Source organism: Temnothorax longispinosus, chromosome 9, assembly GCF_030848805.1.
Source record: "Temnothorax longispinosus isolate EJ_2023e chromosome 9, Tlon_JGU_v1, whole genome shotgun sequence".
NCBI lineage: Eukaryota > Metazoa > Arthropoda > Insecta > Hymenoptera > Formicidae > Temnothorax > Temnothorax longispinosus.
The window spans coordinates 19819660-19836326 of NC_092366.1; the positions used below are offsets into that span (position 1 = coordinate 19819660).

The following is a 16667-nucleotide window of genomic DNA, read 5'->3' on the forward strand; positions in this document are numbered from 1 at the left end:
TATAAAATACATTTATTAGTATCGTTTCGTTGCTTATAAATCAGATATATCAGGAATGATCATGAAAGTATTTTACTCGTATATTTATCTAATATTCCAGTTACAGTAATACTAATTTTAGCAAAATACGATTAACATTAATTATAGGCAATTTGATTCATAAAAATTGGATTATATCGATGTCATAAAATATACCTATATATCTAAATATATGTAGATTTTATAACACTATGAAAATTATTTGACTCACTAATCATTAAACACAGTTATGAAATAATCAATCGACAGCTTTGAACATTTTTATCATAATTAAGGATGCATCGTGAACCGCAAAAACATTAGACGAACTTTTATTTCTCTCGTTTCTTATAAAGTTATTATTTTCCTTTCCTTCGGATAATATTCAGATTAATCTTAAGTTATCTCTTCGCGGAGAATAACTGAATCAAAAGCTTTCTGGAACTATTTCTCTGTCACGTCGGTTTTTGCAGCTCTTCGTTAGGGGAGACCGTTCGTCGCAGAGTTAAAAATCGACGAACCCGACCGCGAAAGTAGACAAATGTGAGTTACGATAACACAGTTCCCGCCTGAAGTATCGAAGACGAGAATAAAACACCGGCGAGCGTCCGATCCGATCGAAGAGGGTCGTAGCCGCACAGGGCGGGTTCGCATCTCCGCGGGTTGAAATTTCAGTTTCCACGAGACGGGCATTTATTTCGATCCGCCGGCGCCGCGACTAGGAACGTGGCGCACGGCAAAAATGCACGGGCGTCCCGCATGAATATTTACATCCAGATGGTGTACATAAATAGTACTCAACGAAAAAATGGGTTAGACCCGGGATATACCCACCCGCGCCGTAGATATCTGCCGGAAGCGGTCACAAATTCTACGAGTCTCGCGGAACAACCGCATTGCGCATAACTCTCGTGGACCCCCCTCCTCTCGTGGTTTTTCTCTCTTCTTCGCTCTTTCAACTCTGCTCTGAATTGCATATATAAATTATTTTCATTATGGTTGATATACCTATATTCGAGAACTTAAAAGCTGATAATGCACCATCATATACATAATATACGTAATAATAATTATAATAACTTACCAGTGTGTACAGGGTAATTACACATAGGAAAAAATATCAAGTTCTACTTCTTTTTCCAAACTTAATGTTGATGAAACGCATACCATTTTTAATATTATAGGATAAATGACAATTGGTTGTTACATTTATTGATTATAATATTTCATTACATTACATTACAACATTATTTTAGTATTAATACATTAGCTATAAAGATATCTTGAACATCAGCTTTCACGAAGATTTTTTAGATTTCTGTGGTAATTACGTCAAACTTATTTCGAGTTCCCGAGCGTTAATGGCGCGAACAGTATTCTTTTGTGGAACTGTTTCTCTGAAAGAATAAAATTGCAGCGGTATAACTTTCTTTCCGTCTTTGTCCATCTTAATGCTCGCGAACGATAATAAATCCAAAAATACCTAACCACGGTTGAGTATAAAAAAAGAGAATGCTAAAAATAAGCACGCGACGGATTATTCGTTCTGGAAATTCCAACGACGGTTTATGACAAATAACATCTACTTTATCGTCGCATTTATGACGAATGGCGGATTACGCGTATGCACAAATGAAATATCGCTTTTATCGGGCCAATCGTCGTCGTAGCCCCTATTTGCCATTTTGGGATCACGTACCATCCCATTCCGTGGTACGAGCTTTCGCGTTTACGTTCTTCCTATATTTTACACGTATCCGGTGCTCTAATCTCTCTGCACTCTAATCTCTCTAATCTCTCTACGTATACACATATATTCTACTTTTGGAGCGTAACGATAAATTAGATTTCCAAATATGATCCCCAGGGCGGTCTTAATTTTATAGATAATCGAAACTAACGCGTGATTATTTTCACGTAAAACTCATAAATTAGCACACTAAAAAATTTATTTCTTTTTTTTTTTCAAGAAAAACGTAGAGAAAGTTTGAAAATATTGATTACAACATTAATATGTACCGCGTTAAACCGCGTTAAATATTATAAATCTTAACTAAAACTATTTTTGCTCTTTTAATAATAATTTAATAAAACAAAATATTTAATATGTGTGGTTTTTAGCACTGAAATGGTTCTTTCCCTCACTTTCTCTCTCGCTTCGTCTCTGTCTCTAATGAGATATCGTTAAAGAGAGCAAAAAAGCGGTTGAAGATTTATTGCGCGTATAATCTATTCTTCATCTCCTTACCACTATTATTCATCTCTTTTATTTCTTACTTTACATTTATTACGACTGCGTAACGATTCCTCGGACTTCTTCAATTCGTCCATCACGTACTTGGTGTCCTCGGCTTCCATCCGCGAATCTCGACTGTCGCCATAAGTGCTCACGCAGATCGTTCTCGGGCGTTCGCTTCTGTCGCTCGTCAAACTGATCTAGACGAAAAAAGACGCGGTACATGTCACAAGGAAGAGGATGAAGGATCGTTACGTCGCGAAATTCTGCTCCAATTTCACATGCGACGTAAAGACGGGAAAGGACGGTTCTTACTTTAGATTCATCCGAGCGACAACGTCTCCGGGCGGGTCGACGAAAGGACTTCTTAAGACGAAGGCAGCAAATGGCGAATGGGAAAATCAAGAAGAACATCGTGTTTAAGAAGAATTCCGCTTTCCTGCGCAGAACATAATCGCGTCACGTTTCACGCACTTATCTATATACTTCTCTTACTGTACCGTAACTACAGCTATCTCGCTGTACCTGCTACATATCCTGACCGTTCTCTTGCGCGTATCTGGGTGCACCGGTGCACCATGCTCATCCGTCACCACGCATTTATATTTTAATTCTCGTTCGAAGTACTCCGACATTCCACCAGTTTCCAATAGAGAGTCCAAACCCCAACGGCCTACCACCGGTATGTACAAGCCGATCAACCATTTCAGGAAACCTGAGAGAAATATACTTCAAACTTCACATATCGTTATAAATATTAAAAATATATTAGACCGTATAATGCTGGAGTAAAATAATTAAGTAAATTATAAAGATGTAAACATTATACGTTAAAAATATCAGTTAGAGAAAGTTGATTGGGAAAAATAAAAAGTACTATGCGCGTTAAAGACGCTTTATTAGTTAGAAATAATTACAAATCATAAATGGAAGTCCATCTTTGGGGATCAGTAAGTTTAGAAATTATTAAACAAACAAATGTAGGATTACTGACCCATGAAAAGTAAGAGCAGGATTGACGAGATGACGAAGAATAAGACGTCTACAATTTTCGCGAAAACTTCGCTGGAGGCTGTAGGAACTGGACCGCGAAATCCAGCGGCGTGATAAAGCTCCGGCGACATCGGTTTGCAACCACGCGCGTCACCCATGCATACACATAAGCAATGCAACATGCAGGAGCAACGATCCATTTTCCGTATCTTTATCCTCCTGGTGGCCACTAATTCCCCGAGACGATTCAGCAATTGTACTGGAAACGCGTAACCGCCCAATGTTTGCTTGAATGATTTCTTACGCATAATTTCTCGCATGTATATTTCGCGCACTGCGACAATAAAAATTGTGCAGTTCGATAACTTTATGAGAAACTAAACTTTCTTCTTCTTTTTGTCACATTCATGAAAAAAAATCATTTCAGGTTAAAAGAATATAGAATCGAATGTAAATTTGAGAGAGTCCTAACTTTAACGTTGCTTAAATATTATTTAATAATGCGAACCTTTAGAAGTGATTATAGTTTATTATTCTCATTGGGTTGTTAAATTTACCAGAACAGTGAAATTCGTTTATAGGCAGTTCTCCGTAGAGATCCAAGCTCACTGTTTGATCCCGTCGAGGTTGAATTATTTTTCTAAGAAACGTAGCGTTCACCCAAGACTCTGGAAGATTGTCGGGACATTTCGCGATCCTCGATCGATAGGACATCGAAGTCAGTCCCGTATTAGTTATCACAACTGTCACTACAGTGTGATCGAGTGCCGTGCTATCCACGTGCACTTCGCTGATGCGACCTAGGAATCTAAGATTCAAAAATTTTAAACAATCGTGATTTAGTCGAAGATTGTATTGGAATATCTTTGATTTTGCTCACATATCAATTTGCTTCAATCTGTAAAATGTCTACGATACATCTGAAGAACTTGGAAAATTACATTGAAACACCTTCAGATTTTATTATTAAGAAATTTACTTATATTCATAAAATATTATTAAGTAACTTATTTCTATTTATAAAATATCATTACGATGTCGTAAAATTCTAAACGCTTAATTTTAACATAATGTAGATCATCTCTCGGCACGTATAGTTTATTGACGCTTTTCTATATTCATTACTCCCGAAACTTTAGCTATAAACTTATTTCAAAGAAGAGGGTATCCAGCAGCCAACACTGAGTCATTCGGAGTAATCATAAAATCGGATTACGAGGGAATTAGCGCGCAAAGTGTAAGTGGACTTGTAATCTCTAGTTAGTCATCTAGGGCGTAGATTAGATATCGCTCCTCTCGAGACTCACCCTCCCGCAAGCGCGGCATTGTAACCCGCTTCGACTTCGATGTCGATCGCAGACACGTGCGGCGAATGGTACTCCAGTGCGAGGAACTCGTGACTTCCGCTTCCGTTCGCGCTGTACTTGATGGGCTCGCTCGGCACGGATGCGAAATTGCTCAAGAAGTAACAACCAGGTCGCCCGGCCGCGCTAGCTTCCTGTCGACATGTGACACTAGATCGAACAGCGCGCCCGACCTTCGACAACCGGCTCGGCTGGCGGAAATGTCGGCGGGTACGCGAGGTGGTTTCCGGCACATGTTCGTGACGCGCGACCGTCGTCTGCTTTCGCCGATAAACCTCGCGATGACGTATTTCATAGTTCACGCGGTTCTAAAGGTTCGACAAGCGAAACCTGATCGATAGATCTTGCCCTTTCCCGATGAAAGAATTTCCATTTGTGACTTTTTGTTTGTGATTTTTAATATTTCGATATTAATACGGTCTCGTTCAGACTCTTGCTAAAATTGCAATTTTTCGCACTTGCAAAAGATCCAATGTAGCGAACTGTCGAAATTCGTAAGCTCTTTGAAGCGGAAACCGTTTGAGACCGATTAAAACGTAAAAGCTGTAAAAAAGTCTTGGACGAATCCCAAATTTGCACGTTGCAAATGTCTTGCAGCGTACAATGCGAGTCGTTTCGCAATGGAAATCCGGGAGAAAAAACGCGAATCCGCGATACAAATGATTCGAAATGTATATAACAACGGACATTTATGAACGCGAGACAGATTCGGTATTTCGCCCGAAACGAGACGGCTCGAATTCCTCGTCTCGCGTATCACAGAGCCAAGCGTACAAAAATCCGCGCGCCAGTGTCCCTCTATACCAGCGACCGATTTGTATGCGACTGTCCGTTTCCGTCGCCGGGACAAATCTCCCCTCGCGAACGTTTTATGCGGGTATAAGCATTAAATTCGTGCGCGATAAATCATGTTGCACGACGAGCGGACCGCACTTAAAAGCGTCTCGCGCTCGCTTCGCACGAAGCTCTCGAAGCGACGCGGCCGCGGATAGCTCGAGGACAGGCCATTTCCAGTGTTTCATTTATTGCACCTGTCATATACGTACCGCGTCGCGCCTACGGTAGGCCAGGGGCTGATTTTTCAAACAGGTTCCCCTGACACGTTCGCACCGGTCCGGTTGCCTCGCGAACGCCGCGAATCCCACGCCCGCTTTGTCGCACTCGTTCCCACTCTCGTCGACGCTGCTCGCTGGCACCACGAGATACTCACCCGATTTGTCTACATTGAACACGACAAAGTATTATTTAACAAAATGTCATATTAGATTAATTATACCCGAACTTTTGACTTGATCTTCGCAAAGTCATCTTGCTGACATTATCGACGAGATTAAGTCAGGAACAGCTACGTATTATTTTTCAAATATTAGCCTTTTAAAATTCTTACACTACGTTATATTACAATTATATAATAGCAAATTTTATTAAACGACGTAATAGTTGAAAATTGAAATTTTGGTACACGTTTGATCTGTATTTTTCAATATTCCTTGGCTGTTTAAAAATCTCGATTAAATTCTTGATAAGAAAAGATTGAAATTCACATGAAATTGTAATTACACACAATTTTGGTACATTTTAAATAAAATATACATGGCCTTTCTGATTACGAATAAAAATCGTGAAATCATTGTTCTAGACATGTAATTATCCACTCTCTTTTATACGATAATTTCCACTAGAAAATATAATATCTCGCGTGCGAAATTTTAAAAGGAAAGCCCTGAAATATTCCGGGCTCGATACCTTCGGCAGGATATTCAGAGCCTTTTGATGTCACCGACGATGGTATCAAAAGACGATTACGAACGACATCCAAATTAGGAATCTCGCCCTCCTCCCGTCCCGGCATTTTCACTTCCTTGTACGCGAAAGCGATCGTATCTTGACTGCCTCTATGGTGCCTGTTGAACGTGCCCAATCTGATGGCATAAACGACCTGTCTAGCGTGAAGTTTATCGGACCGCTTCGAACATACTCGAGTGCGCATTTAAACTCCCCGTCTCCTCTCTCACCTGACTACGGAATCTCCAGTGAGATCCTCCCAGTAAGTCGATCCATTTGCTAAAGCGCGTTTTTCGTAAACCTGAAGATACACCGTGTGCTCGACGATAGGATCCTCCAACTGGTACACGGAATACCTGAAGAATTTTCCCGGGGTTTATTTCCATCGAACTTTGATAATTAATTTTGAAGGAGATAATAATGATAAATTCGTAATCGACAAATAGAAAGTTGCGAAAGCCGATTTAATATGTATGGGGACTTTTGAATTTGAAATGTAACGTTATAAGGTATCTTTCGTATCGATTATCTGTTAATTAATTTGCGGCACGTCAACCGCAGAGACCATCGGAAGCGCGAAACAAAGCACTCATCTTTGCTTTTGTTGCGTCTATAGTCTGCAATTGTTGCCGTGCATAGCATTGTGCGCGTAAAACTGAAAATAAGTAATCGAGAGCCATTGGCTGTCATTTTAATGTTTTAATAAACCATCGGCCCATGCCGCTATTATATGCACGATTGATTCACAATATTTTTAGTAAACTGTATCGACAGGTAAAACAACACACGTTCTCCGTAAACAAATGAGGAAAAAATTTTTCTGTATTTGTAAAATAATGGCATTATTTTCACTTGGTGCAAATTTACAAAAATAACACCGTTATGCATATATTTTATACTTTACATTCACGTTTTATGCATGGAAAATCATGTATTCTTGTTTTCTCTCTCTGTCTCTTCTTCTCAATTTATTGTCATAATTTAAATCTCTCGTTCTCGGACTTTCGAATATTGTCGCATCTTTTTTTTTTGTATATTTTCCGTTATAACCGCGAGGTTCGCTAACTTTATCGCGTTTGGAATAAGCGTCGAGAAAAAGCTCGCATTTCGGCTGCATCCCTTTTCTCAATGAAACAAACGTTTATATATTCCACATGAATCACGGGTTCGACCCGCGATCCCCTTAAATCCCCATGGGCGACCTACCATAAATCACTAAAGCGCAAACAATGTGCGGACTCGAGATATTTGGCCGCATCGATATTCGGCGGGTGTCGGTGATCCCTGCAGTCTTGACCACCGCGGATTTGCGCCGCGCCGGGATCAGCTTCCGATCCATCGACCGTCCGACTTCCGTCGCGTTTGCGCCGCCGCTGTCTCGCGTTGCCTCCCGCGTACTTCCGAAATTTCTCAGCGTTCCTTTTCCCCACGGCGACGTGGCGTCTCGAAAATCCTGCCGCGGCGTCATCGGCGTCATCCTCCGGCTCGAGAGACGTCATTAATAAGTGTCTCTTGAAACGCCGGTGGTTTTCAGTCTCTGAAATATCTCTCGTCCGCCGACCGCCCTTTTTCCTTTTCTTTTTCCTCCGCTGCTTTGTCTTCCTCTTCATCGAGCTCGAGGCTTTCTGTCGTTCCTTAAGTACGCGATTACCTTCGCGGAAATCGCGGCGCTCGCTGACATCTCGTTTCTTGTACGGAATTCTATGAGACAATGTAAAATTATGGGTTCTGTCATGTAGAGATAATAAGACTAATTACATAGAGCATTCTTGGATAGTGTAGAAATTTTTCTTTCTAAATGTCTCCTTTAAAATAATTTGTTTAAGAATTATCAAGAAAGCGGTAAAAAATAAACGTAAAGTAAACAATATAAGTCTAATTAAATTAAGGTAAATATTTTACGTATGAATTTTTTTTTAGAATTAACTTCATTGTTTCTATGTAACAGACCTTATGTGTTCATCCACGATTTCTCTGCCAATTCTAGAAGTGCCAACGTTATCGTTCATTAATGAAGAAGTTGAATATCGAATTGCATTTCCCGAGGTATCTTCTCTTTCTAACGAACTCAATTCCCTGTCGGTGGATAAAGCATCATCGGTCGAAAGTTTTGCCAGAGGGCCATTTCCGGCGACGTTCCCTTCGATCTTAAACGAATCACTTCTACCGCTAACGAGATTTGGGTCAGGAGGGCGGTTAATCTTGCCGCGGACGCGCCGAAATACGACTTTTCCGAGCGTTGCAGTTCCGTCCGGTACTTCGCGCGATTCCCGCAATTTCTTATCGATCGGCAGTCGCCGCGCGGCCGCCCGACGTTCCCCGATCCAATCTCCCGGAGGACCTCCTCTCGTGGAACGGTTAAGCAATTTCGTTCTCGTTTCGGCACGCCGATCTGATACCCCCGCCTGCTTGCTGGCCTTCTTCGACTTGGAACGTCGGGGCCTGTTTTCTCTCGCGGCACCGTTTCTTTCTAATAAAGCATTTCGCGAGACATCGATATCGCACGGAAGTATCGGTCTGACAGTATCGTTAGCGACACCCGTCGGTTCCGGTTGCCGAAACCCGACGTTTTTACCCCCTGCCAAATATCTCTCTCGAAAAGATCCGATTTTATCCTGCGGATTTGTCGCGGAGGCAATTCCTTGTTTACCGAAGTGAAGTCGATCGGCGGAATTTCGATCTCGGTCCCGCGACCACGAAGGCGAACGATTCGTTTGGCTGCCGTCCAATCGAGATTTCTCCCCTCCCGACTCGACCTTTGAATCTTTAAAGGAAACGTTCGAATTTTGTTTTACACCCGTTAGGTCGACTCTGGTATTTTTCCGAGAGGCGTCTTTGCGAGGCGACTTTCGTGCGGGCTCGTAAAATAGAAAGGACTTGAGCGTCGCGAAAGAAGTCGTGCTCGATAAAGCGGAGGTGTATACTTCCTTTCCCGTTGAAGTTTCAAAGAGCGTGGATAGCCCTTCGTTCTTGGACACTTCATCGGAAGAGGTGGACACTGCCGGGTGAGACGGTGCTTCGGTAAAGGACTCAAAAGTACCGTCGCCCAAAGGCGACGATTCCTCGCGCATCCTTCCCACGATTGCCGTTCGCCATTCAGCGGTCGTAAGATCCTGCCTTGTTCTTCCTGATTTTATTATCGTCCTATCGGTGGTACTTTTCTGCCGGTCCACGTGACTCGACGCATTAATAACTACGTTCTTCACGCGAATCACCGTCTCGGCGATCTGAGCCCTGGGACAAGGAGGCTCTTCGTCCTCCGCGACGATTCTCAACAGCTTCATCATGAATCTCACGATGGCCATCAAGTTTCTCACGCGAACTGCGTTAATCGAGCCATCGTTGCATTTAGCTGCGGTTTCAAGAACGCCGTTCGGCAATCGCGTTGACGGTGAGGGTCTCATGGTTACCGCATTCCGGTCGTTTGCAGTCGTTTCGTAGAATCTGGGCGGAAAAGTTTCAGGATCGCCATTCCGATAATTGCCCGAAGTTTGCAACTCGCGCGAAGTCGTCTCTGTAACTTCGAGTTTTCGAACGGTCGCGGGCATTCTGTAACAACCGCCGGAAGTAGCGTTCCACTGGTCCTCGCGAGGGCAACACGTCGTCCTTCCACCGTTCGTAAGATCGACACTTGGTTTCTCGATACCGATATGCACCAACGGTACACTATGAAGAGTTGTATTTGACGGGTCGATCTCGATCGAATTGGATCGGTTCGTTTCGATCGTAGGAACGTCGATTCGACGTCGGGGTTCTTTAATCGCGTCCCGATCTTTTAGACTATCGTTGTTGACCAGGACGGATCCCAAAATATCTGGAAAGTGCACCGGATTCGCGGATGAACGAGAATCCAGTTTGCCAATCGTTCCGCCGGTTCGCTCGGAAATCATCCCCTCGACGTTCGTTCTGCTCACTTTGCTGTTCGGTTCGACCGAGTAATCCGTTAGAAAAACCTGCTTGGCCGATCTTGAGTTTGTGTTATATTTGTCCAATCGCTTCTCGATTCGGGAGGGATTTTTTTTCGTCGTCTTTCGTCCCTTCCCCCTTCTTCGCGTCAGATCGAAAAGCTTCTCGCGAGACTTTATCCTGACTTCGTTCGCGTTCGTCTTTTCGGCTTCCCGTCGACTCTCGCCCGATATCGTGTTCAGTGAATCGCTCGCTTCGTCGTTTGCACGCTCGCTCATGGACAAGAGATCAAACGCAGATCCCGCATTTGAATCATTCAGAGAGAGATTAATGGCGGTAGTTTCAATCGCCTTGATAGTGTTCGACAATCCTGTGGAAACCGAAGACTGTGTTGCTGAAGACTCGTCGGGAATGGCATCAAAGCTTATCAGCATTGGCGTCTGATTGAAACCACCGTTTACCTGAATTCTCCCAATTAGCGAAATTTTGATGCTCTTATCAGTTTTTGGCGTGGCCGAGCTTTGTGATAAATCTATATTCGATGGTATTCTTCCAGTACTCGAGAGACTTTGATTATTCAAAGCAAAAGATTTTACAGTTTCTCTCGTATTAAATGTCGGATGGGTTTCGTAAAGAGATTCATCTGTTATCTCATCAATTAAATTATTTTCGTTGTTTTTCTCGCGAAAGGAAAGTGGTTCCTCGTTAACTTCGTCGGTTCGTGAATTTTTTAAAATATTTTCAGAATTATCCAAACTGTTTTCCTGTACAGAGACATTATTATCGACGATATTATTAACGGTGCTTTGGACAATAGATTTTTCTTCTGCTTCGAGAGGAACTTCTAACATCTTATCGTCATTGAAACTCGAAAAATCAGTCGATTCGGAAGGAACTTCGATATCTTGAAAGTCTGTATTTTTATTTTTAACTTTCTTCTCGATATTCCTGTAATTGCCACCGTAATTAATGGTAATAATGGCCTGATTATATATATAAGTGTATAAATAGTTTAAATGGATGCTATTTTTGTATCGAATTTTATCATATTATTTAAAATAATTACCGCGTATCTTTTTAATGAAGCGAGTTTTATCTCAATTTTCTCTACATTGCTTTTCCGTATTTTCGCCAGATAATTTTAATATTGCTATAATGAACATTAATAAATCAATAACATTATCAGCATTAATCAGCTTTTGAGTATTTATAAAGAATTATGGAAAAAATATCGCGTTTCTATAAAAATAAAAAAGATATTAATTACTCTTTTACAGAATACTACGTAGAAGTAGGAATTTTTGCGTTAATGAGAATCCCGTCTGTATCAAAATTAATATCTGGTATTAATAACCTTGAGATTGCCTCTTCACTGTTCGCCTGCATATCGTCGGAGTGCATCGCTGCATCGCGGGCAGCAACTGTTCTTTCCCCCGGCATCGTAGCTCGTGCAACATCGACGTTCCCGTCTGCCAATCGATCCGTCTCGGGCACCAATTTCCGTGAATCTCGATCCTTGCGCCGGCCAGACCGATTCTCGAGGTACGATAGATCATCCCTCTTGGCAATAGCTTCATTATCGCTCGAGTCATTCTCCCGGTCCGTCTCGCTTTCATCGTTCGCGTAATATTCATCGTCGATACTCCCGGCGTAGCCGGGTCCACTCGACAACAGTCGTCTGCCCGGCCGATGCCAATCCGGTGGCGATCGATCGGCGCGTTTCTCGCTTCCCTTCTCGGTACCCGCCTTGCCCGATACCGATGACAACTTCCCCTTGATCTTATTGATTATTTTGCGGACGGTGTCGTACACCTTGCCTCGAGGACGTCGGAGGTATTGCTTTCCGGCGAAAACGCGACAATCCGCGGGATTTTCATTAATCTTCCTCGGGTCCTCGCGTCCCTGCTGTCGCGCAACGAAAAGCGGCAAGATCTTTTTATCGGCACTTTTAGCCGCGACGTCGAGCTCGCGCGTCTCGCCCTTATCGTCCGGTATCATCAATTTCACGCCGCGAATGACAGTATCCGTTTCACGACTCTTGTCTCGGTCCCCGCGACTTCTTGCGCGAGTCGGCGATATCCCACCCGCGGACGATTCCTTCCGCGGTTTCGCGCTCGCGGTTCTTGCGTTCTCCGACACGTTCACCGCGATTTTTCGCACCACCGCGATTCGGTCGATCTCGGCCACCACATGCTCGCCGAACGCGTGTTTCTCCGATCTCCGATCTATTTCCAGTCTTTCGCGCACCGATCCGGCAAGGTCCGTCCGTGACGACGGAATTTTTGCCGGGCCCGAAGGCAGAGTAGCGGGCGACACCGACGTAGCTTCGCGATTCCGCGAAGAAATATCCTCGTCGAATTTACGAACTGCGTCATCCTTCATGTGACGCAGCTTCGAGAGGATGAAGTTCTTCAGATTACCTTGCATATCTTGTCCTTTCTTTTGCACGTCCGAATCGAGATTATCTTTAACGGTACGAAGCCCGACGTTACGCGCTGCAATATCTTGAAGAGCATTCAGCTTTTGTGCCTGATCTCGACTTTCGCAACTGTGTCGAGCGGATCCTCGGCTCGCAGGATAATCCAATTCGTCGGCTAATCTTTTTTCAATTGTAGAACGTAATTCAGTCGACTCGGTTATACTCGGAGACTCTTCGTTTTTATTCAAACCCGTTCTTCCACTTCGCCGTGCCTCTTCAACTTCGCTCTCGTAGTCGTAGAAGACCGAGGAATCGCGATTGCCCGCCGCGCGGATACAGTCCGATCTCTTGCCTCTTGTCTGCGCGACGCCGGAAGAGACCGTCGTTGATGAAGTCCACGCTGAGGAAGTGTTCTGAAAATAATCTGTCTTCGATTTGTAACGGTGCTTCTTCCTTTTTCCCTTAGTCTTCTGGACTGGTTTAGATCGATTCGCTGCGATTACCTGCTGCACCTCTGTAGTTTGATACCAAGGGTGATCTCCGATTTCCTCTTCCGCGTCCGTCATTTTCGCGTTTGCAACACGATTGGTAATTTTCTGTCGTTGTTTTCCGATTTTTCTAGTTTTATTCGATTCTTTTCGTACATTTGCTTTTGGTGAGGTGTTCGCGTCTGGTCTTCCCGGTCGAAATCTCGGTTTAGAGACGGTCTTTTCGTGAGTGGTCGTCGTTGCTTCCGTCTCGTCCGCGAAGGTGGTCTCGTCTAGAGAGATCTCATCGTGCATCTCTCCCGGGAGCGGTGTCGTTTCCAACGGACGTACGGAAGGTCGGAAAGCCACGTCCGTAATCCTGGTAGTGGTCGCCAAAGTCGTCGTGAACCGAGTGACGGTCGTCTCTTCTTCAAGCGGCAAGGTTTCCGCTTCCGTGATCTCGTCGAAAGTCGGCATGCCCGGCATGATGGGCGTGTATGCCGCGTATTGTCTCACGATTCGATCCACCAGCTCGGCAATTTCTTCCTTTTCCCGGGAGCGCTCTAGAAAACCCTCCGAATTTTCTAAAAGCGAATCTTCGGTACAACGAGAGCCTATTCCTTCCTCGTCGCTCAACGAAATTTCCTTAGGTTCGGTAATCGCAGCGCTTTTGCGTGATGAGAGCCCCGGGTCGATCAGCGGGCCTTTAGGTTCCACGAAATTGCCAGCAGTAATCCGCGAAGAGTTGTCATTAAGTTCGAGGAATCTCGCATTTTCCGTTTCATCTCGCTCGCCCTCGCCTCGATTGTTCAGTGTTTTAGTCACTTTCTTGGAACTACTCGGCCAATTGCTAGATAAGGTTCTAAGTGGATCATCGGTGATCTCGAAATAGTCATTGATATTTTGCGCGAAGATTTTCGTCTGCCCCATTGCGAATTCGGTTGCATTAATCGGATTTTTTGATTTATTAAAATCAATTTTCTTTGCGATATTGTAATCGAGCTGTCTCGTAATCGATGATGATGAAAAAGGTTCGATCGAGGGTTTGAAGGAAACGGATTCTTTATGACTGATGGAATCTTTTCGCGTAATTGGTGACGTAATCGTGGTAACTTCATTGCTTGTCACTGTAGATCCCGTAGTCGCGAAAGAGTTTTCTTTCAATCGTGTATTATTTGATTCTGTAGGCTGCTCGTGCGTTATTTCATGAATCGCAAGCAACTCGTCCGATTTGCCGTTTTCTCCGGAAAACAAATTGTCTCCTAGCTCATCCTGAATTTCAGGGATATCGGCTTTTGCGACTTCGCTCTTTGTAACTACTTCGAAATTCTCCGGAGTTTCTTGAATAATTCCCGTCTCGGTAGAGTCTTCCTTCAGGACGTTGCTTATTCGCACGAACTTGTCCTCGATCCGCTTATCGACGCTGCTCTTTTTGCCATCTTTATTGTTGGAGTAGAACGGATTATCGTTCTGTTCGGACCGGACTTTCCCATAAGAATGGCCGGATTCCAAAATCACTTGTTCCTTCGGACTTTCATTTCCACCATTATTCGATATCTTCCGCTTAGAGTGAGCTATCTCAGGTCGCGCATAGTAATCTACAAAAGCTTGCATTTTTTTGCGACGCGAGCTTTCGTCTGTCAAACCGTTGCTCCGAGCGTCCGCGATGTTGAAAACTTCCTTTCCGGTTTGGAGATGTCTTCGAAAACGTCTCTCGCGCTTCGGAAACTCGCTCCGAAAACTGTCGCGCTTAAAATCTGACAACGCGCGCTTTCGCGTCAATCCGCGGCTCGACTTCCCGAAGCGTTTCAACTTCCCCCCTGCGACGCCCTTGTCCCCGCGAAACTTCGCGGCGCCCTTCGACTTCCGCAACTTCCGGCGGGGCTTCCAGAATTTGTAACTGTTTTTCAAGTTCACGTCTTTCGGCGCTCGCTCGGACGAGTTATACATTCCGCGCGATTCTCGGTCCTTGTATAAATCCCCGAAGTCGTCGGGAGATCCCCGTATCTCGTTCGTCGGTAACGAACCGTGAGTTTTTGATTCCAGGATTTTCGTCAATGATTTATCCGCGGAACGAGCGACGACGACGACGGCGGGGGCGGCGGCGGTGGGCGCGGATAATTCTTCCAATCGCGAGATTCCAACGGTAGAGGAGAGCTTTCGTAATCTTGTAAAAGCAGGAGCGGTCGAGATTTGCGTCGATACATTAGCATTTTCCGTTTTTCTCTCCTCGCCGCTCGTATTACCTCTTCGAATCGCGGCTGCACTTAAGTTCTTCCTCACGACCGAAGCGTTTCTCAACGCGTTAACGTTATCCGAGGTGTTCTGCGATGCCCTAAATCCATATTGTCTCTCTCCACCTTTCGTCGACGAGCGCGTTTCTGACGTCATAATTTTCGACAATAGCGCGAACACGTTCCCCTCGAAACTGTTCGAGCTTATCGTCGGTAACGCGATATCATAATTAATATCCTCGTCAGAATCGTTCCTGAACGAAATCCCAGATCGAATAAAAAATTCAATGGTCGTTGGAAAGCTTCTGTTATCAGGCAACGTGTTATCGCCGTTGAGGAACGCATTCTTCTCCGTCCGTCTCGAAAATTGACTCTCTCCCGGAATTCGCGACGAGTGTATTGCCGGGGACGTCGGTGGGTAATCGAAGGTATTTTCTGGCTGAGCTACGCCACGAAATCGATCCCACACCGTTTCCTCGCGATTTCCACTTTCTGAAAAATTCACCGACCTATCGCACTTCTCTAGCTCGAGAGACTCCCGATTATCATCTTTACCGCCCATTCTCGTAAAACCCCGTTCATCTTCTAACTTCGTTAGTCTCGCAGTTGGATCCCGAGGATCACCCGCGATTGATCCTTGAATCAAAGATCGACCGTCGCTCCGATGATCGAGGGATTGCGAACTGAATTTCCGAGATTTAAACTTTCCAGAATCATAATCGCCTACATTCGTGAATTTTGTATTTCTATTTTGAACATTGTCCGTAACTGGTCCGTAGATCGAAGATCGTCCGTCACTAATCCGCCGATCGAGAATCTGTCGACCCGATTCTCGAGATGTGCCCTTCGAATCACCGAAACTTCCAGTTGATAAATCGTTTTCGTCCAATAAATCCTTACTTCTCTTGTCGCTTTCGTGTTCCATGGCTCTTTCCTTCATGGCTTGCTCGTAGACAGCATCAATATAGGCTTCGATCTTCCCCTTGCTCGGCGACGGATCGGAGAACACGTTCCTCAGCACGGACGGCGAGCTTTCCGTGCGATTCGCGTTCTTCGCCCAGGGAAATCCCTCGGGCGGTCGAGTGCGCTGTCGGGCCGAATTGTTTTTAAGCTGTTTTTCTTGTTGTTTCCGAAGAGGAGACGCTTGCTCGCCAAGTGGGCCATTAACGGCGGAAGTATTGCGGCTCGTTACTCGTCCTCGCGCGTCGCCGCTCCCGACTTGGCGGTTGTGTTCCTCCTTCCCGC

The 16667-nt window shown here is 44.4% G+C and overlaps 3 protein-coding genes across 3 annotated transcripts; all 3 read right to left on the reverse strand.

Moving 5' to 3' along the window:
• Nucleotides 1–1232: 1232 nt before the first annotated feature.
• Nucleotides 1233–4205, reverse strand: LOC139819179 (uncharacterized). Its single transcript, XM_071788378.1, has 5 exons — nucleotides 3249–4205; nucleotides 2780–2969; nucleotides 2570–2693; nucleotides 2296–2454; nucleotides 1233–1415 (listed from the first exon to the last, which is right to left on the reverse strand). Exons 1-5 carry the CDS (start codon nucleotides 3565–3567, stop codon nucleotides 1377–1379), a joined length of 831 nt encoding a protein of 276 aa, XP_071644479.1. The 5' UTR covers nucleotides 3568–4205; the 3' UTR covers nucleotides 1233–1376.
• Nucleotides 3758–7115, reverse strand: LOC139818552 (uncharacterized). Its single transcript, XM_071787280.1, has 6 exons — nucleotides 7105–7115; nucleotides 6627–6752; nucleotides 6358–6533; nucleotides 5658–5830; nucleotides 4555–4745; nucleotides 3758–4055 (listed from the first exon to the last, which is right to left on the reverse strand). Exons 1-6 carry the CDS (start codon nucleotides 7113–7115, stop codon nucleotides 3758–3760), a joined length of 975 nt encoding a protein of 324 aa, XP_071643381.1.
• A 483-nt stretch (nucleotides 7116–7598) lies between these two features.
• On the reverse strand, nucleotides 7599–11153 carry LOC139819613 (uncharacterized). Its single transcript, XM_071789097.1, has 2 exons — nucleotides 8347–11153; nucleotides 7599–8097 (listed from the first exon to the last, which is right to left on the reverse strand). The coding sequence occupies exons 1-2, from the start codon at nucleotides 11151–11153 to the stop codon at nucleotides 7599–7601; spliced, it is 3306 nt and encodes a 1101-aa protein (XP_071645198.1).
• Nucleotides 11154–16667: the final 5514 nt, after the last annotated feature.